Here is a 25022-nt window from a genome sequence, read left to right on the forward strand (position 1 = left end):
AAAAACACAGGGACATGGAAGTTTTCCCTGCACTTTTACTGGAACTACTGGCTTCCTGACTTGCACCTTTGATGAGGATAGTGCTCATGAAGAGAAGCTGGGTGGTGCCAACAAATATTGGGGTCTGGAGGGACAGTGCCAACACTTGTGTCTTCTTGAACAAAAGCTTTAAACCTAATATGGACACACAGACAGAGCCTGTGTCTCAGCTGAAACTTCTGTGTCAGCCAAGACATCACCAAACAGTAGGAAAAGCTGAGCAGGAGTGGTTTGAACCATGATGTGGCCATGGTGCCATGTTTACAAACCCAACCTGTGCAAAAGGAGTCAGTACTTAAATGGTAAGTGCTGACCAGTACAGGCCTGGAACAAGGAAAGGTGGCTGAATCATGGTACCATCCCCTGTGGCAGGAGGGGAATGTTTGGACCAAACGTGGCATGTTTGATCTGAAAACATGGGTGGGGCAGTTTCAGAAGGGGCAAGTCTCTTCCAAAAACTCTGTACTCATCAGGGCAGCTGTGGCCATTCACTTGTCCATTAGCCAAAGTTGAGTCCAATCACACAGACCTTAGCCTCAGACCTGAATTTCAAATTCTGATGGTGAAATTGGTTATTTATGCCAAAAACTAGCTTATTTTCCTATCATTTAATCTCTGTATCACCACACAGCATGCAGCACTCTTGGGAAAATCTCATTTCTCTCATGGAAGAAGTCAGCATTGCTAGTCAAGATTTGGTGGTCCTTTAAACAGCAGGAGATTAGACTTCCAAATTTGCAGCAGAGGCTATTCTGGGCAGGGATTGGTATAATCCTGCGTGGTAATGGATGCCTCAGTGTACTGAACAGGGAGCACAAGGTACAGGTTGATCTCTCCAGCAAAGGTCAAATGCTGCTCACTCTCACCATATATGGGTTTGAATAATAAATGGTTTTTCTTCCTGGGATAAAGACACTGACTTTTTCTGTCTTGGCATCAGCTGGACTGCAAGAAATTGATTGTTTTGTTTTTAATGCTTTGCTAAGAAACACGTCAGAGTGGTTACCTGCCCTGTGCTGATAAACGGGAGGGAGGCAGAGCCCGAAGGAGCTGGCTGGTGCTGTGGGCCAGCCTGCCATCTGCAGGCCACTGCTGCCGTGCTGGGGACGTGGACAGCAGAGCTCTGGGGGCTCTTTAATCTCCAGAAATTATGTGTAACAAGTTGTTTTTTCCTAATAAATGCTATGTAATAAATCCAAGTTTTTTCCATCCAATCCTATGAATAGTCACCTCTGTTCTTAAAAAAACACAACCAAGGATAGTAGAAATAAACAAACCTCCTCTAGAAGTTGATGAGTAATTGCTAATTGGTTTTTTTATTGTCTATTGTTCACTTTTATAAAAAAATCTTTTTGTGCTTAGAAATTGGACATTTCATATGACAGTCAAATTCCCTCCATCGTTCTCAGTCCATTAAATGTTTAATGACTCTTTATGGGGGTGACCTTAGATGAACAGCACCACTATAACGTTCAACTGTTGAATCTTAAAAGTTTTGTTGAGAAGGGGATATGTGTATATGACAAACAGGTAGCTTCCAAGCACCCCAGAATCTTTGTTTTTATACTCCACAAATGGTTAGTGGATACAGTAATTTAAATATTCTGATTGTTACCTTCTTATTGCCCAGGTATTTGAAGGATAAGTGATGTTTCCTTAGCTGTTTTATTAACCATTGCTAAGAAATCTCAGCTGAGTTTTGAATTTGGGAGAGAATTCACTGTAGTTAAATTACTGCTCAATTTACAGTTTTCAAAGGTATGACTAAATTTCCTGTTTAAAGTGAAACCTTTGGTGTGCACCACATAACCCTTCAGTCGTTTCTGTCTTTGTTTTAGGTCTTCCTGAACAATACTACAGCCTCACTTGGTTCCTCAGCCCCATCCTGGGCTTGATCTTCACTCCACTCATCGGTTCGGCCAGTGACCGCTGCACCCTGAGCTGGGGCCGCCGGCGGCCTTTCATCCTCGCCCTCTGCATTGGTGTCCTCTTTGGAGTTGCACTTTTCCTTAATGGTTCTGTTATAGGTAAATAACAAGGAACCCTCTTGCCTGTATCTCCTAACACACCTGCTTTAAGATTTTAGTGTAGGAAGTAGTGCTCTGCAGTTGGTGTAACTCATATTTAATGTTAAAATCACGAGAGATCTCCACAACCCTGCACTTGAGCTTTATCCACCTTGTGTGGTTTTATTCTTACTCACAAGTTACTGTGCTGAGTGTTGTGCAATCATGGCTGCTACTGGTAGCACAGTGTTATTAATACAATGATTGCCAGAATAATGTTTGCAGTTGCTGAGACGAATTTGGTCAATCCTTGACATGGGAAAATCGTAGCAACCTGTTCACAGGGAAATGTTTCCTGTTGTGATCCATTTTCCCTTTAATGCATATCTGGCAACACATCCTGTTTCCAGCATTATTTCAAAAATTATCTTTTCACTTTTTCTTGTGCTTTTCTTAGACCCAGTATTGAAATAGTCCAGAACACAGTTAATATTTGTTTATCAAAAACCATGTGGGAAAATAATTTTTCCTGAACCCCCATCAAAGCTGGTAAAAATAGTTTCCCTTGAACATAGTTTACTACGGAATTTAATCTACAATCTCTTTGTAAATTTAGTGCAGGAGAGGTGACAGCAAGTACCTTTGGGGAATTGTTTACATCACGGTTTGACTGATGCAAACGAAAGGAACTTAGCACCTAATAACATCCTCTTGGCTCTCTTTTTTTGGGTTAGGTGCAGCTCTATTGTGAAAAAGTTATTGAGGGAAATGAGTGGAACATTATCTTGGCTCAGCTTGTTAAAGCCAGACTGGGATACCATATGATGGGTTTCAATTTTCTGCAAAGTGCAGTGAACAAACTATTCAGATAAATGACATTTGGCTTATGCTTTTTTAATTTACCCAAGCAATAAATATTATTTATTTGAATTGCTATCATGTGGCATCAATTGTACTTTGTTGTGGTGTCTCAAAGGCTTATTTCTCCCTCTCCAGATGTTTGCAGGGTGTTAGATGTAGCCCTCTCACACGATTTTAAGTGATAAGAAGCTCCCAGTTCCATACAGGAGTTTCAGGTTTAGGTGCCATCGATACCTGCAAGTAAACCTCATGCTCAGTTTATAGTCTTATTTTCAAGACTTTTAATAAATTCGCAAAAAATATTGTGCTGATCTTTTATTTTTCTTCTTCACTTTCCTACCCTTAGTCTGCAGTTACTTGCAATCCTAATTGCAATTTGGGGAAACAGGAGGTGCTTCAAAACTGCGGGGCTCACTGTATTAGACCCTCTTCCTTAGTGTGGCTTTTGGCAGTAGGAGTCATAGGGAGGGGAACAAGGAGCACAGAGGTTTGCTAATCCCAATAATGATACAACCATGTCCCAGGGGACAACTGAACCCTTGCTCTCTCCTGCACTGTTCAGATTTCCAGCAGATCTAAAGCGCTGACACCATTGGTGTTTCCTGCTGTAGGGCTTAGCTGAGCCTGGAACACTCATAACCTTCTTCAGCCTTCAAAGCACGTGGTATAAATGAGGATTGAATATGCAGGAATCAGCACTTGAGATTTAAATGATTCTTGGTGGCTTAGCCAGTTCATCTCCTTCCACAGTTATTTTCATCAGTTACACTAATGGTTTTATCAGAGCCTCGCACGCGTAACTTCTAAATCTCTCTGATTCAAGTAATTTCATGCTTTTGTCACTGGTTCATCTCATGACAAATTATCCAGCTCTACACCAATGCTGCCTTTCTACTTTGCAGACAAAAAGCATTTCATCCCGTGCTGTCAACAGAAGCTGACTGATGCCTTTTGCAATGCAAAATACCTTCATGTTGCTTCATCCTTAAAAGTTTTGCTTACAAAAAGGGATCTAGAAAGTGGGAATGTTAAGAAAAACAAAGAGAGAGGCAAAGGGGTTAAATTTCAGTTTATCCCAGGGTACTGTGACCCTTGCATGTAAAGCACCATGTCAGGAATGCTGTCAGCAGCGCAGTTACCTGTGGTTGTAACTAACAGGTGATATATCTAATTTTTGGTGTTCCCCTCTCCCACCATGTCTTTTATAAATACAGCCTTCAGCAGCTGAAGGGAAATACATGGGAGGAATATGAAATAATTTAAGAGATACCGCAGAAATAACATTCTGAAAAATAAATATCAGTCTTAGGAACATAAGAACATACTCTTTGTCCCAGACCTTCCATGACACCAAAGAGCTGAAATTGCCATTTTGCTCCTTTGTAAAGGAATGTTTGCAGCGAGCCTGTTGACCGCCTCTCTCTTAAGGAGTTAAGCTTGCTCTTAGGAGTTTTCCCTTTTTGAATGACATGCCCAGATTCCTCTTCCGTTTTCCCTCAGGTCTGGCTATTGGTGATGTCCCGGACAAGCAGCCCATCGGAATAGTCCTCACGGTGCTCGGTGTGGTGGTGTTGGATTTCTGTGCTGATGCCACCGAAGGGCCGATTCGGGCCTACCTGTTGGATGTGGTGGACAGTGAAGAGCAAGACATGGCCCTTAACATCCATGCCTTTTCAGCTGGTATGGACTTAGCTGAGATGTTTTTGGCAGCAGATCAGTTTTCCTGATGACCAAGTTGTGACTGACTTGATTTTTCCTGAACTGACTTCTTTTTTTTTCTCTCTTCCACAGGCCTTGGAGGAGCTATTGGTTATATGTTAGGAGGGCTGGACTGGACACAGACCTTCTTGGGTGGTATTTTTAAATCTCAACAGCAAGTCCTTTTCTTCTTTGCAGCTATTATTTTTTCTGTCTCCGTTGCTCTCCACCTTTTCAGCATTGAGGAGGAGCAATATAACCCTCAGCAGGACAGGATTGATGAGGAAGGAGATACGCTGTCCAGTGTCAAATTCAGTGGCAGTCTTCCCCCTCTGAATCGACTGAATGTAATCAGTGAGGAAGAGCCGTATGGAACTTCCATGTTCCATGATGAGGTTCAGTCAGAGCATGATCTCAGTATGGAGTTCCTGGAGGTGAACATTGTGAGAAGCAAGAGTGACTCGGTTCTGCACATGCCTGATGCCACACTGGAGATCGAGTCGGAGCTGCTTTTCCTGCATGACATCGAACCCTCCATTTTTCAGGATGCTTCATATCCAAACACTCCCCACAACACAAGCCAGGAGATCATGAAGTCCAAACTCAACCACCTCTCTGCTTTCCTCAGGGACAGTGAGAAAGAGGAGGAGATGTTGCTCGATAATCGCTTAAACGAAGATAAAGTCCCAAACATCAACGGCTCCCTACCAAAAGAGTTCCTCAACGGGCACACCAGGATAGGCATGAAGCAATCCAGCACTTGCAACTCCATGCGGAGGCGGCGGCACATGTTCTACCGGCAGCCATCCTACACCTTCTCCTACTACGGCAAGATTGGCTCCCACCGGTACCGGTTCCGCCGCGCCAACGCCATCGTGCTCATCAAGTCGTCGCGCAGCATGAACGACATCTACGACATGCAGAAACGGCAGCGCCAGCGGTGCCGCCACCGCAACCAGAGCGGCACCACCAACTCCAGCGGGGACACTGAGAGCGAGGAGGGCGAGACCGAGACCACTGTCAGGCTCCTGTGGCTGTCCATGCTCAAGATGCCAAAAGAGCTGCTGAGGCTCTGCGTCTGTCACCTCTTGACTTGGTTTTCCATCATCGCCGAGGCCGTATTCTACACGGATTTCATGGGACAGGTCATCTTCCAGGGCGATCCGAAGGTAAGGGGACAGTTCCCACGGGCAGACCTGCTTTTGGGGTTCCTCGTTTCTGGGATGTGCTGGGTACAAGAAAGCAACATTTGTGTTTGTGTCTGTTGCAGGCCCCTTCCAACTCGACTGAGCTGCACGCCTACAATGCTGGGGTTCAGATGGGCTGCTGGGGGCTGGTGATTTATGCTGCTACTGCTGCTGTTTGTTCAGGTAGGAGACTGCACAATCTCACAGTGGAATGCACCTCAAACGTGTATTTATTAGAATACGTGAATTTTAGCATCATAGAATATCCTTACCTGGAAGGGACCAAGGATCATCGAGTCCAACTCTTGTCCCTGAAATAGTTTTTGCTTCAGTTTGCATCCACCTCCTTGTTTGGGGTGAAGGATATCATGGAAAAGCATTTCACATGGTCATAAGGGGAAGGGCTTCTTTAAGAATCAATGTGAAAAAGCTCCTCCAAATGTAGAGGTGGAAAAATGAGCAGATGGTGAAGTGGCATAAAGTACAAAATGAAATCAAAGGATCTTGAGTGGCATTTAGCGAGTCATCAGGAAACTGAAATCATGCTTGGTAGAAGATTCAAGCATATGTTAAGAGGGTTTTTGCAAAGATTGTTTTTAAATCAAAATTATAAATATGTATTTCTGAAAGTCATTCTGCAGATAATTTGGACTTGGACTAGACTCTGAAACTGAGAGTTTTTGCCAAACTTAAATTCTGCCTTTTGCAGCACATGTGCACGCACGTCTGCACAGCTCAGTGGGGACGGGCTCTTCCTGAAGCAGGAATTCATCCTTTTCCCAGTGAGGACCGGGCTGTGCTGCTCAGAGAACCCAAACATGCACTGAGCATCCACATCCTAAACAGCACTTCGAGCTGCCATGGCCACATCAACACCCTAAAACTTCAGTGACTAAACTGGGATTTAAGGGGAAATGACTTCAAACTGAAAGAGAGTAGATTTAGATTAGGTATTAGGAAAAAATCTTTGCTGTGAGGGTGGTGAGGCACTGGAACAGGTTGCCCAGAGAAGCTGTGGATGCCCCATCCCTGGAAGTGTTCAAGGCCAGGTTGGATGGCCTCTGAGCTCTAGAGGAAGGTGTCCCTGCCCGTGGCAGAGGGGTTGGAACTAGATGATCTTTAAGGTGCCTTTCAACCCAAACTATTTTATGATTCTATGATTTCTGTTTCATTCTTTATCTCTGCAGCCTTGTTGCAGAAATATTTGGATAACTATGACCTGAGCATAAAAGTGATCTACATCCTGGGCACGCTGGGTTTTTCCCTTGGCACTGCAGTGATGGCCATGTTCCCCAACGTTTACGTCACCATGATAATGATCAGCACGATGGGAATAGTGTCCATGAGCATCTCCTACTGCCCCTATGCGCTTCTGGGACAATACCATGAGATTAAACAGGTATGTGGAATATTTGAATCAAGGCAGAGCATTCTTGTTTCCCTGAAGAACACAGTGGCAAAATGGATTTACTAAATCCCATTGTTGGAGATACCTGCTTTGCTGGGATGTGTGCCAAAGCTCTAATGGATAGTTAGTAGCAGAGCTGGTACTGAAATCAGATGGTCTTGGCATCGAGTTGGCTCAGGGGGTCATGGCTGCACATACCCTGTGCTGAGGTATAAAAGGATTTGGGTGCATATGGTAGACGAAGAGAGATTAAATTATTATTGGAGTATTTACTATATACATAGTTGTTTCTACTGTCTTGGATGTGCTGCTTTAGCGTTACTCAGTCTTGGATACTGAAGTGAGTGTGGAAATGCAGCTGTAATTTTGGGGAGACAAAAGGCAAACTGATTCTGCTGGAAACAAGGACAGGTTTACTTCTTTTTTACCACTATTCCATTTGGATTGCAAATTACAGGAAGATCACTTATTACAACACATCTCTGCTTTGGGATAGGGAGGGGGATTCCTTTTTATAATCATAAAAATAATTCCCACCAAATGTTTCATGTAAATCTTTTTTTAAAAAAACCTAATCTTGGAGCTGACTTGTGCCACAAGTGACCCAGCAAATACCTGCCTCATGCTGCGAGGTGAGGAGGCTGTTGATGAGCAGATGAGGAGACTGTTTCTCTGGAGTTGTGATGCCACAAGGATGATGTGAAGTCACCCACAGGGCTGAGAAGTTCAAGGAACAGTTCTGGCATTTGAGTGTTTGCTTTCAGCCACTGTTTTACCTCCCCTAACACATTTCTTGTCTTTTCCCAGTACATTCACCACAGCCCTGGGAACTCGAAGCGAGGGTTCGGCATAGACTGCGCCATCCTGTCGTGCCAAGTTTACATCTCCCAGATCCTCGTGGCCTCCGCGCTCGGCGGCGTGGTGGACGCGGTCGGCACCGTCAGAGTCATCCCCATGGTGGCTTCCGTGGGGTCCTTCCTGGGGTTTTTGACAGCCACCTTCTTGGTGATTTACCCCGAAGTGAACGAAGAGCCAAAGGAAGAGCAGAAAGGACTGGGTCCTCCGGAGGCAGCCGAGGGCGGCGGCGCGGGCGCGGAGAAGCCGACGGTGCTGAAGCTGACACGCAAAGGAGCCGCGGTGGCCGAGCCCGAGGGCGAGTCAGCCGTGTGAGCCCCTCGCTGCTCACCCACATTCCAAGGAGTGCAGGTGCAGGATCAAGAACTTTTGTTGGTTTGGTTTTTTGGGTTTGGTTGTTTGGGTTTTTTTTTTTCAGGAAAAAAAAAACAAATTAGGACCTTCACTACTCGTAACTGAAATCTGCAGAAGAAAAGGCAGTTTCGTGCAAAAGTGTAAATGAAGTTCTGTAGTCCTTCCTCTAGGTTTGAGCGGGTTGCTCGGATGCTGATTGCTTTCTCTACAACTTAGAGACATCATTTCTGAACACTTTTTTTATTAAGAACACATTTAGATTTCGAGTAAGTTTTATTAATCTGCATGAGACTCACAGTGTATACAATTAGCAGTTAGAAAAAAATTTAAGTTTTCGGCTGTTTTTAAACTAACGGAAAATGGAAGCGATCTCCACCTCTAGTCTCTTGCCATTTTTTGTCTGAACATTTCAGATTTCACTAGTGTAATACCCGAATCAAACGCTCAGACAACGATCATTTTATTTTTCAGGAGCATGGTATTACTGGTCTGACAGCTACTTTAATTTTAGACTTCATGTTTTTGTTAGTGCAATTACTACAGAATCCTTTGATTTGCAATTATTTTCAAGAAAAGCAAAAGCAATTACTGCGGTTTCTGAGAAACTGCCGTGAATTCTTCTTTAGTCATAACTGTTCACAGCCACTCCCAAATCTGCTGCTCTTCGGGGGAGGGTGACACTGGGTGCTGGATTTCAGCTCTGGACGGAAGGAGCAGCAGCTGGGAGAGGTGACCAGCACTCACAGGTTTTTTTATCACAAGTGCTGCATTTTATGAATGTCGTTGGAATACGCTGTGACAATTTTTAGCTGGGAATTTTATGTGCTGTGGTGAACTCGGGGGGGTTTTCTTGGCATTTAAACCTGATCATCTCTGGATGAAGCTGCCACAGAGAAAGGGCATCTCCGGGGTCAGCTTCGTGGGAGGGGGCGTGCGGATTCTCTTCCATAGGGAAAGGAAGTCGTGGATTAATTGCACTTTTTATGATCCTTTAACCTCCTGGCTGGGAGCGCCGCAGCCGAGGTGAAGGCACGGGGTCAGTACAACAAGGTGAGCCCAAGGCCTACCTCTGTCACTTTATGGCATAGTCTGGGTTTGTAAAAATCTCTGTCAGAAACAGTTTTTTAGGCCTTAAAATTCCAATGTTGCTGTTCCAGTCCCTATGTTGGAGGAATTGTAGGCTGGAGCTCTCCCGAGCTGCCATTCCAGTGTCATCAACACATCCTCCTGCCCCCTTCCGTGGTTCAGGACACAGCTGCAGTGCAAAGACATTCTTCTGGGAAGAGCTTGCAAGAGTTGTGCTAGTCTGATTCAAAATAGGTTTGGATCACTTTCCAGCAGCCACTTAAAGCAACTTCCAAACCAAACTTAGTTTGTCCTTTGTCAGAAGAGTTTGTGATGCTCTGGACTCGTTTTGGGGTGGGCCCCCGGGCTGCCCTCAATCCATGTGCTGGACAGACACAGAGCGGTGTGACATTCCTGCTGCCTCAAACTCCTCCTGCTCCAAGACTTTCAAATGCCTGTGTCAATCATGCTGCAATCCAGGCAAAGAAGCTCTATTTCAAAATGAGAAGCTGTTTTTAATACATTACTTGAATTGTCTATGTGTTTGAGAAGTGGATGTTTGGGTGTATTTGAGGGCTCGCGTCCCTGTCGTATTCCTGGTGGCATCCATGGATTTCTCAGCTGAAGGCTTCCAGTCAGCACCAATGGCCTCTGCTGTCAAGGGTGACATCACGAAGTTCTGAAGTACATGTGATCACGCAGGATGTAGGGGCTGTTTTTTTTGACAAGTATCTTGAGAAACTTTTTTTTTTTCCCTTGGGGGTGAATATTTTTTCATTCAGAACACGTACTGTGAACTGTGTTCAGCCAGGGGAGCGATACTACTGAAGGGTGTGAGACCTTACTGAAGAAATCAGACGTGAGAAATCCTTGAACTGAATTTCTGCCATGAATTTTATCATCTCAGTTACATTTAATATATTCTGGTGATGCTCACTGTTGCAGAGACGAGTGTTGTGTTCCACCTTAGAACTGGCATTCGTGTAAGTTACACACTTTAAAGTGGCTTTAATGACTTAGTTTTGAAGCTCCCTGAAGATTCTGCTTTCTGTTAAATGACCTCTGTCAAGTACTCCTCATTTTAATCTCTCCTGCTGGAAAGGGTCTTCAGCAGTTTAAAAACCTGCATCTTCTGACCAGTGCCAGCCTTACCCTTTTCCCATGAGTTCCATTGATCAGCCCAGATCAAATCCTGGTTACTCCACATTGCACCTTCTCAGCCGAGCTCTCTTTTGCTGCACCATCCCACTGACCAAGGACCTGCAGAGAGGGAGGAGAGGTCAAAGCTCCCTCTGACTTCACACCCACCAGAGGGACCATGACACCATTTTGGGGGTGAGCTCACCCACGTTTATTGAGCTTTCTCAGCCAGGGAAGGGCAAGGAGGGAGGAAGGACCTTTCAAATGATGTTTCCAACCCAGAGGTTTCAAGCAAAGGCGGGGCAGGGCCAGTTTTGTCCTGGGCAGTGCTTGGGACAGCCTCATTTCTAAGAACTGGATGTCAAAATCCGTCTCTGGAGTTGTTTGTGGGGCTCATAAGGCAGGAGTACGTGGCTGCCATAGCAGGAAGCTGATTTCACTCCCCAGTAACAGTGAAGGAAATAATTATTCATTGTAAACACACTGAAATATTTGTAGTGTTGCCAGAAGAATTAACTTGGGCAGCCCCAGCCAAAGCATCTCCTCCTGTCCCTACGCCAGCCTGGGAAACCCCCACACCACCTTCACCTCCTGAGGGCTTTTCCTTGGATTTGAGTTTTCTTTCTCACCCCAGCACTTCTCAGGGTAGAGTGGGCAACAATTTATTTCTTCATCTGTCCCTCACCTTATCTTTTGATACAGAAATTACTATTTTTTTTGCCACAATTAAAAGTAAAGTAATACAATTTTAAGTGTTTATTGCAGAAGTTGTGGGAAGAGAGATTTGAAGTGGCTTTTTCGTTGTTGTTCCTTGTGACAACAAGCACCACTTTTTGTTTGTGGATATCACTGTCTACTCAAAGTCATCCCCTTGGACCTTCACTGCAGTAGGACTGAGGTTTGGTCTTTTAATTCTGTGTTGCTTGATACTATAAACAATTTGAACCTGTTCTGCTGCAGTGACACCTCAGACACGAGGCATCGTTTGTGCTCAGAGTCTCCAGGGCTGTAGATGTTTGATGTGAGAGCAGAGAAGCTTTAGCTTCCACCCCTTGGAAAGGCAGAGTGTGGGTTTGGCCCTGTTGGGTCATTCCAAGAGTCCAGTCAGATCTGTGCTGTTCGTGGATGGCAATTTCAGACTCCAGAAGCAATAATTTCTTAGGAATGTTTCTCTTCCTGCTGGTTTGATGACTTTATAGAGATTTATTGCCTAAATAGCCTTTTAATAACAGGAATCTGGTGTTTTGCTGGCACTGGCTGTGAGCAGTTATGGGAAGACTGGGGTTGATCATCACCAGGAGGGAGGAAGCCAGTAAAGCCAACAGAGGTCTGTGCTCAGTAACACACACAACGTCCTTCTCCCCTTTCCCTTGGAGCCTCTTTCCAGGCTCTGAAATATTGGGCTGGAAAGGAGGCGGCTGCAAATTCACCCTCCTGGTTTTCCTGCCAATGGATGGTGGCACACAGACTCTGGGATGGAGCAGGATGTGTGAGGTTTGCCACAGAGGCAAGGACTGAGTCTTTCTTATCTCCCTCCCATCTAATCTGAATCCCCCAGCACTTGGAATGACAGTGGCAACAATGGTGCTTCTTGCCAGGTACCTCATTAGAACCTGGTTCCATCCTTAGGAACAGGTTCCCTGGGTGAGCTTGGATTCCTCCAGCATCCACCACAAAAGGCAGGATTTTCCTGGCTGGCAGGTCTCACAGCCCTGCAAGTTCAGTCACATTTAGGGGTAAAGGTGGAGAAAGTCAGTTTGTTCTTGGGAAAGCTGCACCCACATCTGGGCAGGAGGGAAGTGCAGGGAGGGCAGGTGCCTTCCTGGAGTCCCTGAATCGTAGTCCAGTCACTGAGAGGTTTTAGGGCTCTGTGTGTGTGTGTCTGTTCCTGTGTGTCTGTACATTTGCAGACACACTGTTCGGTCACAATACCTTTGGGGATTGTGTGCTCACTGTCACCACTCCACAATGTCTTCAACTGAGTTCTTCCAGGTTTCCCCTCATCCCAGTCCGATGCTCAGCTATAAATATGTATCCTATTTAAATGAACAAGTAAACTCCTGCATGATATTCCAAGCACATGTAGCAGCTTCGGCATCTGAAGTATCTGTTGTGAGAGAGAAGTTGGTTTTCTTTGCAGCTGTTTTGTCCTCGTTTCCTTTGAATAGGCCAAATAAATGTAACGGACACCAAATGTTGCACAGAAATGTTGTTGATGACTGTGTGGAAGAAATACCAAATTTTATTTTTCTTTGCAGAAACTTTATGGTTCCAGAGAGTCCTTTAGCTGTTTTCCTTCCTTAAACGACAAAGCTGAACGTTTGTAAAGCGCGTCAAAAAAGAAAAAAAAAAGGTCATTTGGAAAAAAAGGGGAGCTACCCAAAGTTTTCTGTCTTGTCATGTTGCATCCAAAGGAGCTGCAGAAGGTCAGATACCAACTGGGGTTTGATTCTGAGGCTCAGCAGTTCAGAAATTGCCTTAGAAAACAACAAAAAGGCTCAATTCCTTCTCCTAACACAGCGCTCACGCCCACCGATCTGCTCATTAAGATGTTCCAGGTTTTCCTGGAAATCACCTCCTGGAAAACTTGATTTGGTTTGGTTCCTCATCCCAAGCAGCACTGTGGCTTCACCTGAACCCCAATGTCACCCTCCCTGCCCCAGGGAGGGCGAGGGGTGCCCAGGAGAGGCAAATACGACCCCCCTAAAAGGAAGCATCTGCTATAATTAAAGGGCTTCTGATGCCCTTGTGACCTGCTAAAATTTTAGGGAAAACCCAGGACACAGTTCAATTTGACATGCTCTGGCACATTCATTCTTAAACTTGGAAGCTGGGGGTGAAGCTCTTGGCATGTTTAGCCAAACTCTGGATCTTCTCAGTCCTTGGCAAGAGCCGAATTGTAATAAATAACCCCAAAATCCAGACCTTTCTCTCAACAAATTGGCAGTTCCCCCATGAATTTGGTTTTCCTGATGTAACATGAACACTAAGCCCTTTCGGTAGCCAAATGACCAGCTTATTTTAAATGCCTCATATTACTAGAAAGCTGCATATAGGCATCTCATAGCGGGGAAAAATAAAATTTAAAAAAAAAATTAAAAAAAAAAAAGAGAATATTTAGTTCCTTTGTGAACTGGCCATATGACAACTACTTTTTTATCAACTTATTAAGTTGGGGCACTATAATAGCTCTTGCTGAGTTTAGCAATGTTTATAAGCATGTGTTAAACACATAATGTTGTTTTTTGAGGAAAAAGGGATAAAGAAAAGTGATGTCACAGATGAATGTTTGAGTGCGTAGACGGCATAATGTATGTATGATTTTTATTTCTACACTGTTGAGCTTATTTTCTGTTTTAAGGTTAAAACAAAAAAAAAAAGATTTGTTGCATGAGAACTGTTTATTGTGTTCTGCACTTTCTGTTCTTTTTTGTATAATCTTGATTTTTTTTTTTCATTTACGCATAGAAAAGGAAAACAAATCAATTTAGAGATATTCTACTCCACGAGACATTGTGTTCCGATCCGTTGTTCCGAAGTTCGATCTTAATAAACATTTCAGTAAGAGTTGGTGGCTCGTGTCCCTGTGGTGTTTGTAGGGAAGGGGACGAGGAGGACACCCGGTCCCTGACCTGTCCAAAACAACACTCACCTGCACCCCAAAGCATCACTGATATTTCCAAAAACGCTCCTGCCAAACAAACATTGCCTGGCAAAAAAAATCAAGTGTCACAGTTCACAAATGCTTGGCAAATTGGGGTCCCTCGGCATGGGAGGGCCTGGGAGTGTTTTGGAGGAAAGAAACGTCACCTGCAAGTCCATGATTCCATAGCCCTAAGCAGCTTCCAAAGAATTCAGTTCCCATCCAAACTGATCAACCTCTTGGGCCACTGGGAGTGACAAGAAGGGAAAGCTGGAGGGACCCCTGGATGAGATCACAAGCTGACAGGGTTAAACTTGCAGTGAAGAGCTCAGTTGTCCCATTTGATTCGTACTTCCTGTGACAGATTTAATCTGTGACTTCTCCTGAAGGGAATTCCTCACAATCAGTATTGGCAGCTCTGAGAATTCAGTGCCAAGTCAATGCCCACCCAGAATTTAGTTTATTTTTGACTTAACACGGCTCAGCCACGATCTTGTCACTGGACTGAGGTTAAGGAAGAACTGAAAACATGAAGTAAATCTGACTTTCAGCCGATTTATGAACTTGCTTTTTCACCAGCACTGAGGGAAGAACATGGGAAGGAGCCTCTCCAGATACCTACAGGACACGCAGCCCAGGCTGGTTTTGGGTGGATAGAGCTGATTTACTTTGTAGTAGCTACTACAGGGCTACTATGAAGTGAGCAAGTGACGAGGGCAAGAGCGTCCCCAGCTGGCCCCACTTCTCCCAGTAAACCCTGGGCTCCTCCTCATCTTGGGGAAACTCCACCTGGAGAGCCCAAAGCCCCCGCTCGGCTCAGGGGATGTGACCCACCCCTGGCCCTCGGAGGGGGACACCGATCCCTGTCCGGAGCACCCGGTCCCTCCTGGCGCTGGGAGCGGCTGCTGGGTCTGGGCTGGCGGGAGAGGGGGCGAGGACAGAGGGGCTGGGTCACTCCCTGAGCTGTTCGTTACAAAACAGCTCACAGGGCCTTGGAGCGGCTGGGAACGGCCCGGGGAGGAGCTGCTCCAGCGCGGCCCCCACTTCTCAGTCTGGACCGAGGGGAGGGGCAGCAGGACAGCGGCCGAAATCCTGGGGACAAGGGTGGCATGTGCTCCTCCAGCTTCCAGCCCTGAGCAGGCAGCGTTTCCCTCTGTTCCAGGGCCTGGGGGCTGCACCAAGTGATTTGTGCAGCACCATCCCTGTCCTGACACCGGGGGTGGGAGAGGAAAATTCCCCATGGAGAGGGGAACCAGATCCCCGGGAATGCTGCAGGTGACAGTGGCACATTAAATGGATGCAGATGAGTAAGAAGTGCACGGCAGGGGGCGAGGATGGGCTTCTGCTCCTTTTGCTCCGAAAGGATTACAGGGACAGGCAGGATTCAACCGGCACCGAAGGAAAAAGGGGTCTGGTCCCACGAACAGACCCCCAGCAGCCCGGGGGCGCGGGCTGGGAAGCAGAGGAAGGGGCTGTTTCCTCCCTCCCTGCATAGCCCTGGTGGGAAGATCACAGCCAGCACACGACAGCCTGAACTTCCAAGCGGCTCCATAGCCACAGCTGGATTATTTCTGGAGGCAAACACTGCCATCCCTTGGTTTGAGCGTAGAATTACAGAATAGCTCAAGGCGCAAGGGACCCATGAAGTCCAACTCCCTCACAGCACTACCAAAACCTGAACCACATGACAAAGAGCATCGTGGGCTCCCTTCAGGTTCCCCCAGTTCGGGAGACCAGGAAAAAAAATCAACAGCAAAAAGGAGCTGAACAAACATTAGCCTTGAGGCTTCCAAGAAATGGGCAACACTTCCCAGAATGAGAAGGGGACAGTGGCACAAGGCTGATCAACTCCACCAGCAGCACGGCCTTAGGGCCAGAAAGGGATGGGGTGTACCCAACACTCACTGAAAACCGAGCAGAGCCCCACAGAGCTGTGCCTGCAGGTTCATCCGCACAGCTGGAATGCTGGAGCAAAGCTGAGGTGGTCAGTGAGCACCCACGAACCAGCTGAGAAGGCGAAACCAGGTTTAAAAATTCTGTCAGGAATGAAAAGCAATGAAGGCAGCGACAGGCAGGCGGCAGGTTGGTGCTCCTGGTTCATTTCTGCAGCCAGGGAAAGTTCATTAACAGCCCTCGTGTGTCTGTGCAGAGAAATCTCTGAACTCAGTAAATAATTCCTGTCACCCCCAACAGCCAGAGAGCACCAGGGGAGGAAAGAAGGAACCTGGAAGTCCCGGATGTGGGGCTCAAAGGGGGACACGTTACAGCAGAAGCTGTTTCAGAAAGGGGAATATGCAGAAAATAAAACCAAGCAATTATTCTTCACAGCACACAGAGGATGGAAGTCAGTGCTAAAATCATCACTCTTGTGTATGCAGTTATACAGGAAAAAGAACAAAGTACAAAGAGAGGCCAAAGTATCAATATAGTGTTTAATATTCTTACATTGATAAAAAAATCCTAAAAAAGTAGAATTTCAGGTTACCATCATATGATAAAAACTTTTATCAGCAGAAATATTACATGGACTACATTTCCAGTCATTTACCCTTCTATTACCCCTACACTGGTTTATTTGTATTAACAAAAGTAGCAGCCTGTTTTTGTCCTTCTATTTACAGTAATTTAAACACTGTTTTCCACTGTACTCAGCACTGATACAGGTAAAACTACTCTGCACGTATTTATTGTTTTACTTGTATTTGTCATCAGTGGAAAAACCACTGTGCATCAGGCAGGGATCAGGGAATGCTGCTCTGGAGACTCCCCCAGGATGTAGCCCAGTGGTGCTCACTCCAGGGGTGGAGGAGGAGTTTGAGGACCCTGCAGAATTCAAAAATGAAGCAGGTTCTACCCAAAATACCAGCAGTTCCTCCAGTTGCAGAAAGAGGGACTGAAGGGAGGAGGGGCAGGGGTTGGTTTGCATAGGGAGTGAGAGGTGCTTCCAAAAGCAAATATATACAGGAATTAAATAAATTAGTGTTCCAGATAAAAATATTCAGTTTCACAAAGTTTTAGAAACTCCAAGTGCTGTGCATTGCTTTTAAAGGAAAAACAAGTTTAAAAAGTAAAACAATCACTGAAAATATCCCAGTATCTTGTTTCAGCTGCAGGAGCTTTCAGTGCTGTGGGGGAGAGCCCGTCAGTGTCTGCATTTTAAACAAAACAGCCCCATAAATCCCACCAAGGGTAGGGATGCTCTGCCCAGCCACAGCTCCGAGCTCAGCACTGACAGCAATTCCACGAGTACAAGTGCACTTGGGTTTTGCCTTTCAGTGCCCATTTCCAGCTATTCCAGGCTGTGAAGACAGCATCAAATCCCATTTTTAGGCAACCCTGCGCTGCCCAGAGAGAGCTCCCATGGAATTGCTGAACTGGCTCCAGCATTCCCAACATGACCTGCACCAGGCAGTCTGGCCTGGAACCCTGACCCTCCACACCACCTCGTGTCCAGTCTGAAGCCAGTGACCCCCCTGCTCACACTTCCATCCCTTTATCAAACATGCAGGAGCAGAACCAGGTGTGAGGGGAGATTTGGTTCGATTTCCATTTTCCACAACAATGTAGGGACTGAAATAACTCAATAAATACAACACAATAACACTGACAGGTGGTTGAAAGAGACGCCAAATGCTGGAGTAAACACAGCCCGAGGTCTTCACCTTTTCCCAGCACAGGCAGACACACTTGGAACAGCTTGTCTATCCAGCCTTCCAAATGGCAATCTTGCCTTCCTCCTTCCCAGAGCCGCTGAGGACGTACCTGTCCTCGGCCGAGCACAGCGCCCTCACCGCGGCCGCGTGGCCGACCAGCTCCTTCTCCACGCTCCTCCTCTCGGCACTGACCACGTAGATCTTCCCTTTGCTCTTGCCTTGCAGCTTCCCACTGCTGCCAACCCACAGCTGGGGGAACAGAACAAACCCACAGTCACTTCCACTGCTTTGCACTGCAGTCCAGGACACGGGCGAGGAGATTTATGTGGGGTTGGTACAGTGAGGGTTTTACCTCTGCTCTTGGGAAGAGTAACTAAAACTGCCCAGAGACAGGAACAGCTGTCATGTGAGCAGAGGTCATGGAATGCCAGAATGGTTTGGCTTGGAAGGGTCCTTAAAGGTTATGGAATTCCAACCCCCTTGCCATGGGCATGGACACCTTCCTCTAGACCAGGTTGCTCCAAGCCCCATCCAACCTGGCCTTAGACACTTCCAGGAATGGGGCAGCCACAGCTTCTCTGGGCAACCTGTGCCAGGGCCTCACCACCCTCACAGGAAAGATGGAAAAGTCAAGACTCCTTAGGCTGGAGAGCATCTAAGGAGGGATCTCATCAAGGTTTACAAAATCACAGAAGGGCAGATAAGCAGATATAGAACCACTGCTCAACATGTCCCAGAATGAGGGAAGTCAGGGACATGTGGGAACCGGTAAGAGTTCAGTTTCACTGAGAACAAATTACTTCTCTGTACAGGGCTGGCAGTGAAATTCAGGAACCTGCTTCTCCACGAAACTGGGGCACCAGCAAGTTGAAAATTAAATCAGAGCCACAGAAATTGGGTCCAAAAGGAGACAGTGAAAGAGCGAGGCTGAGGTGCACACTTCAGTAGTAGCCCTAAAGATGAAAAATGGCTTGCTTTTAATTAAAACACTTTAATTAAAGCCTGTGACTGACAGCCCTACCAGTGTTGTTGTCAGCCTTTACCAGGCTGCAAGTTCACAGTCAGTGACTGCACTGCTGTGGAGGAGTGAGACTGGCAGGGCACAGAGGTCCCCAAGGGTCAATACTGGGCCCAGTATTGCTTAACTTGTTCATCAATGACTCGGATGAAGAGGGAGATGCCTCCTCAGCCAGTGTGTTGACACAAAGCTGGGAGGAGCAGCTGAAACCCCAGAAGGCTGTGCAGCCCTTCGACAGCTCGACAGGCGGGAGGGATGGGCAAAGAACTGTCTGAAATTCAACAATGGCAAATGCAGGGTCCTGCACCTGGGGCAGAATAACCCCATGTACCAGGACAAGCTGGGGGCCCACCTGCTGGAAAGCAGCTCTGTGGGGAAGGACCTGGGGGTCCTGGTGGACAACAAGGTGTCCCGAGCCAGCAATGTGCTCTTGTGGCCGAGGCCAATGGTATCTGGGGTGCGTTGGGAAGAGCATTTGCCAGCAGGTCGAGGGAGATGATTCTGCCCCTCCACTCAGCCCTGGTGAGGCCACACCTGAAGTACTGTGTCCAATTCTGGCTCCTCAGTACAGGAGAGACATGGAGCTCCTGGAGCAGGTCCAGTGGAGGGCAACTAAATATGATTAAAGGACTGGAGTATCTCTCTTACGAGGAAAGGCTGAGGGAGCTGGGGCTGTTCAGCCTCAAGAAGAGACACTGAGAGGGGACCTCATCCACTTCTGTCAGTGCCTGCAGGGAGGGGGCAGAGGATGGAGCAGGCTCTGCTTGGGGGTGCCCAGCAATGGGACAAGAGGAATGGGCAGGAACTGATGCCCAGGAAATTCCACTTGAATATGGGGAAGAACTTCTTTCCTGTGCAGTGACTGAGCACTGAAACAGGTTGCCCAGAGAGGGTGTGGAGTCTCCCTCACTGGGGATATTCCAGAACCATCTGGACACCATCCTGTGCCATGTGCTCTGGGATGACCCTGCCTGAGCAGGGAGGGTGGATCAGATGACCCACTGTGGTCCCTTCCAACTCTTCTGTGATTCTGTGGAATATGGGTGCTCCACCTACTATACCAGGCTCCCAACTCCCCCTTTGGACAAACAGGGTTGCCAAACTGTTGGCAGGTGGAAAGATGGTACAATGAACACTCAGGTCCAGGAGATGGAGCATACAGGGATATTTTCCAGTTGTTACTTTTGTATCAATGAGCTGGACTTCAGTAGAACAAAAAAGAGAGCTTAATGCCTTGGGGGTTTCAAACAGTCCTCTCATTCCCTTAAAGCAGAGGTTAAATATATCAATCTCTGCTTTGGGGAACAGTATCTTAAAAGGATTTTCCATTTTAGTTCACAAATGTAACCAAGGGCTGAATACAGAGAAAACTTCCCTGTTTCATTAGGCATGTAATGAAAAAAGTCATTTTTGAGGAAGGAAGGAGGGTAAATCTAAGAAAAAGATTCTGAAGGTTGCTTTCCCAGTAGATAAATAGATACATTAGCTATTTATTTGAATATTAACCCTGCACCTGCCCGTGTGGTAGCACAACTACAATCGTTTGCACAGCTACTGATACCATTCAAAGAGCAGGTGCACAGAGGCCCACAGTGACATGGACACAAGATGCCAAGGTAGGAAGCTGTTGGCTCCTTTGGTCTCTCTTGAATTAGGAATGTGGTAACTAACCAAGGAAAAGGTCATGTACAAAAACAGGCCAATTAATTGGCGTTTATTGTTTGTCTGTTAACCTTTTTTCAAGGCTTAGTCTGAGGAGCCCTGAGATGAAATATCAAAGGATGTAAACTTTCAGCTTCTACAGTTCCCTGAAATGTCAATGACTAATAAATGCCACCATGCATTTAATTACTGATGAGGCTTCTGGCTTGACATACATTTTGAGGTACATCTGTAACAGCCAGTTGTGTTGGACAAGGCATTAACTCCTCTGATTTCAAAGAGTAATCAACACACCAAACCTGTACATACACACACACCCCCAGTGTGGAAGCAATTACAGCCCACTAGAGCTGCAAACAAACAAAACTCCAGTCAAGAAATCCACAACAGGTAAAAAAAAGCCCAAATGTCTCTCACCTGATTTTTAACTCTTATCATACAAGTGATCTCAGAGCAATCTTGAAGATGGATCTTCTGAGGGGTACTTGAAAGGTCTTTGGTGTTCCAAATGTACAGGTCACTGCTCCCTGAGTAAAATGCCCACATTTCATCTCTCTGAAGCACAGAAAGATATGTTTGACATGAGCACTGCTGACAGGAAATATGTGGCAGGAAATATGCCATGTAAAGCTACATGGCCATGATTCCTGTAAGGGTAATACCTCAGGAAAGAGCTGGAAGCCAAGAAAACAGGCACACACATCCTCCAGGTGATGCTCGATTTTCATCTGCAGCTGAAACTCATGAGTTGACATCACAAGAATGCAGCTCCTGGTACCTTCAACATTAAAGATAAAGAGTTAGTAACAGAGGTGCCTGTTTCTTTCATTTCTACAAAACATGGAGATAAAAGGTAAAATAAAATGGATGCACCTAACAACTGTCTTATTTCTTTATCTGAAGATCATTTTTTTAAATTATTTGAGGAATGGACTTACAGCACCACAGTTGGTCATTCTGCAGCTTGATAGAGGTGAGATTTTGGCAGGGCAGCTGAAAGACACGGTTCACTTTCAGAGTGCTGACGTTCCAAGCAATCACTGTTCCATCTAAACTGCTGGAGTAAGCTTCACTGTTGGCATGGATTAAAAACCAATAATAGTACAGTGTGCATTCATGTTTAGAAAAGAGTGCAGACATAGACAAGACATACTTGCAAAATAAACAATTTTACAGTAAGACAAAGTAATGTTCCCTTTTAATTCTTCTTAAGATTACCCTTCACAAAGTCTGAGTCACTGGAAACACTGCAGGCTAACTCAGAGCTCTCAGAGCTTGTGTTACATTGTGCATGAGGACCTGATTACAACAAAACATTCCCTGTAATTCTTCTGAACGTCGTTGCCTGATGGGATTTTTTTCTCTTAAGACAAAAATATCTCAAAACTGTTTTTCTTTGCTATTGCACTTGAGAAAACAAATTACAGCATCCCTTTTCTTTTTACCTTTAACATTTGTTGCCTTAGGATGACAAAACCTGTTTCAGAAGGTTCCAAGAACACCTAAACAAATCCTTCCTGAAACCCAGTTACACCTGCTGCACCACGGGCTGGCTGACCACTGTGCCTGACCTTGGAGTTGCTGTTCTCATGAGAAGACAGCAGGTTAAGGCCTCCAGCCAACACACTTCCCCAGTGCTACCAAAACATCAAAAGCATTTTGCCTGAACAGTAAATGTATTATTTCTCTTACAAACAGGCAGGAAAAATCCAGAAGCCTGCTGTAAACATCTGGGCGATGATGGGCTCAAAGCAAAAGTGAAGTGGCCTTCAAACTGCATCTGTATGGATTCATCACTGGATGCTGCCAATTCCTGGATGCTCTCATCCTCATCCAAAAGAGCATTCCTTTATCCCTTTGTTCCAAATTAAACAGTGCTCCTTATTTAAAAAGGAAATTCCTAGTTGACCATGGACAATATGGGAGATACAAAAATGGGCTAAATGAAGGCTTACGTTAGCAGAATAAGCCTCCCTGTTTGAAACAATAAATTCTTTCCATATCTAGGAAAATCAAATTAGATGTACCTGGGTGTTCCATTCTTGCTCTCCACAATGATGTCTGTAACATCAGAGCGATGATCATTCAGTTGTTTATTACAGGACATACTGTGGGTGTTGATTATATAAATAATGGAGTCCTGAGAACCAATCCACACTTGGCTCTGTTCCACCATGACCATACAAGTCTGGGGAGAAAAGGCAGAGTTAAACAAAGTCTTGAAGAAAAAAAAAAATTGTTCTTTAATATAACATGGCAAAAGGCTGTGTTCAGATGCTACAGTTTTCTGGTGATCACAGCAAGAGATCAAGACCTGGCTCTCCAGTGTTCTGTCCTTTGCTCTGCTCTATAAATAATGTGAGAGGTCAGATCTCTTTGCCAAATCTATCCTTCAGAAAATAGGATTAATAATTTCTCTTGGGAACTGACTCAAAGGAGTATTTCCTGGCCCAAACCAAGTACAGGTTACAAAGGGCATCAGGGGAACCACAGCTTCTGAGCTGGACTGTAAGTCAAGCTACCTGTCTGATATAACCCCATTTCCTAATTTAGTTAGTAGTGTCTAAGAAAATACTGTCTCCTCTACTGTCTTTGGAATGTCCTTCCCTCAATCACAAGCTCTTCATTTATCTCTCTCCTGAGTCCCATCAGTTGCAAATTTTTTTCTTCTTTAGGACAGGTCCAACTCTTCTGGAATTCCATCCTTCCTCTTCACCATCAGCTTTACCTCTCCCTTTTTGACTCTCCTTCAAACTCATCCACAGGGATGTATTTCATCTTTCACACAAGTGATATATCCAATCCCTTTTCCTGTGTGCTCTCTCTGCTGTTTTTCACTCAGGCTGCACTCCTGGTTCAGTTCCCCCTTTCATCAAGAGTTATTCTTTCAGCTGGTCTTTCACAAGCAACTCTTTCACCAGCTGCCTGAGTCACCTTCTTTTACCTCTCTATCTCTTTCAGTAACATCTACCTGTTTTCCTTACACCTTTCCCTAATTTACAGTTCTTAAGTACATTTTTGCCTATTCTTAGGATTCCCTTTCTCATTTTCTCTTCATATTGATTCTTTTATTCTTTCTCCTGAGCTGTTTCAAACCTGCCCTCCTGGCCCAAGAACCCATTGGGCCCTCCCAAATCCAATCCATCACTTCTCACCAGTTGATTTGTTTTACTATGAATCCACTTCCTCTCCTTTCTCCTTTCCTCAAAAATCTCCATCTTTCCAAGTTAAATGAAGCCCAGACAACTCAACAACTTTTAAGGATCGATGTGATTCAGGGCCACAGCAACAAACCCACCCAGCCAAAGCAGGAACTGTGGTACCTGTGCCAGCCTTACCAGTTTAGAGCGGCCCATTCTGAAGCAGTGCTGCTGGATAGACCAGGTGGAGGCATCAAAGACCACCACCCTCCCCTCATTTAAAGCACACCAGAGTTTTGGGTGAGCATTGCCAAGTCTTTCTGAAGGGTCAAGGTGCCCTAGAAATGAAGCAGAGAAGATGAGAGAGGGAGAAGAAAACAAAGCACTTCTGGAGACCTGCAGGAAAACCATTATGAGGCAGAAGCACATCTGTGTTCTGGGACTTGCATCACCAGTTATTGACTGACACAGCTGGCACAGTGAATTTGTGCAAGTGCTCATCTGTTTTTTGAGTTCAGCCAATGATTTAATCTTACACTCCGAAGTTATGCAGAGCAGGGATAATCCCTTTCATTGATGACTAAGTGCTGAGCTAACTGGGATTGCAGGAAGGCTATTTTAAACCCTGTGAAATACAATTAATAAATCAACTCTGCGTCTGCTCCATTTGAGCTTCTCTTGGAAGCCTCATACTATGAAGAGAGAAAAATCACCACTGAATCCAACACTCCTCACACTATTCCTTGCACTGTGGTTCAGCCAAACATGTGGTTCAAACCCCCATGTGACCCCACTGAAAAATAAAAACATAACAGTGAACACTGATCAAGGGTGGAGCATCATCCACCCACCCACCCACCCACCCTGCTCAATTAAGAGAGGCAGAAGTCTTAATGAGCACATTAACACAGAATTGAAGTCTATTATAAGGCACATACACACAGGAAGACATATTAAGACTGTGAAAACTATGCCTTGGAGTGTCTTAATATGCAATATTGCTGTTCTTTTTTAATGACTTTTCTGGTTTAGTATTCAACACACAACCAAAAGCACATCAGAATGGGAACCATCAGGCAGGCACAATCCCAGGTGTTGTGAGATAATGTGCTTTTTGGGCTAATTAGAGCTGGGCCAACCTAAGGAGAGCAATACATCACCTTACCTGGAGTATAAAGCAACACATCTATTGCCTGTGGAAATGTCTCTCCAGCTGAGGGGTTGATCTTGTGCTTTAATGTCTCTGAAGTTGTTTTGGGGACCATCATAGGCACTAAAACAGATTTTCAGAAG

General features: G+C 45.5%; 2 protein-coding genes across 8 annotated transcripts in view; one reads left to right on the plus strand and one right to left on the minus strand.

Annotated features, from left to right (window-relative positions):
* Window positions 1-14187, plus strand: part of SLC45A4 (solute carrier family 45 member 4) — an 87393-nt gene extending 73206 nt beyond the window's left edge. For all 7 annotated transcript variants that reach the window (XM_027645580.1, XM_027645585.1, XM_027645581.1 and 4 more), the window contains 6 exons: window positions 1878-2066; window positions 4407-4586; window positions 4698-5773; window positions 5875-5974; window positions 6979-7190; window positions 8007-14187. In XM_027645580.1, the coding sequence (XP_027501381.1) occupies window positions 1878-2066; window positions 4407-4586; window positions 4698-5773; window positions 5875-5974; window positions 6979-7190; window positions 8007-8369 (2120 nt within the window). In that variant the 3' untranslated portion in view covers window positions 8370-14187. The remainder of the gene's footprint in view (window positions 1-1877; window positions 2067-4406; window positions 4587-4697; window positions 5774-5874; window positions 5975-6978; window positions 7191-8006) is intronic.
* A 2375-nt stretch (window positions 14188-16562) lies between these two features.
* DENND3 (DENN domain containing 3) overlaps window positions 16563-25022 on the minus strand; it is a 32050-nt gene continuing 23590 nt past the window's right edge. The window contains exons 17-23 of the mRNA XM_027645725.1: window positions 24895-25002; window positions 23928-24067; window positions 22617-22777; window positions 21528-21661; window positions 21252-21367; window positions 21007-21144; window positions 16563-18158 (exon numbers count right to left, since the gene is read on the minus strand). Coding sequence (XP_027501526.1) covers window positions 17958-18158; window positions 21007-21144; window positions 21252-21367; window positions 21528-21661; window positions 22617-22777; window positions 23928-24067; window positions 24895-25002 — 998 coding nt within the window. The 3' untranslated portion in view covers window positions 16563-17957. The remainder of the gene's footprint in view (window positions 18159-21006; window positions 21145-21251; window positions 21368-21527; window positions 21662-22616; window positions 22778-23927; window positions 24068-24894; window positions 25003-25022) is intronic.

This window comes from Corapipo altera, unplaced genomic scaffold (assembly GCF_003945725.1).
Source record: "Corapipo altera isolate COAL_440 unplaced genomic scaffold, ASM394572v1 51, whole genome shotgun sequence".
Lineage (NCBI taxonomy): Eukaryota > Metazoa > Chordata > Aves > Passeriformes > Pipridae > Corapipo > Corapipo altera.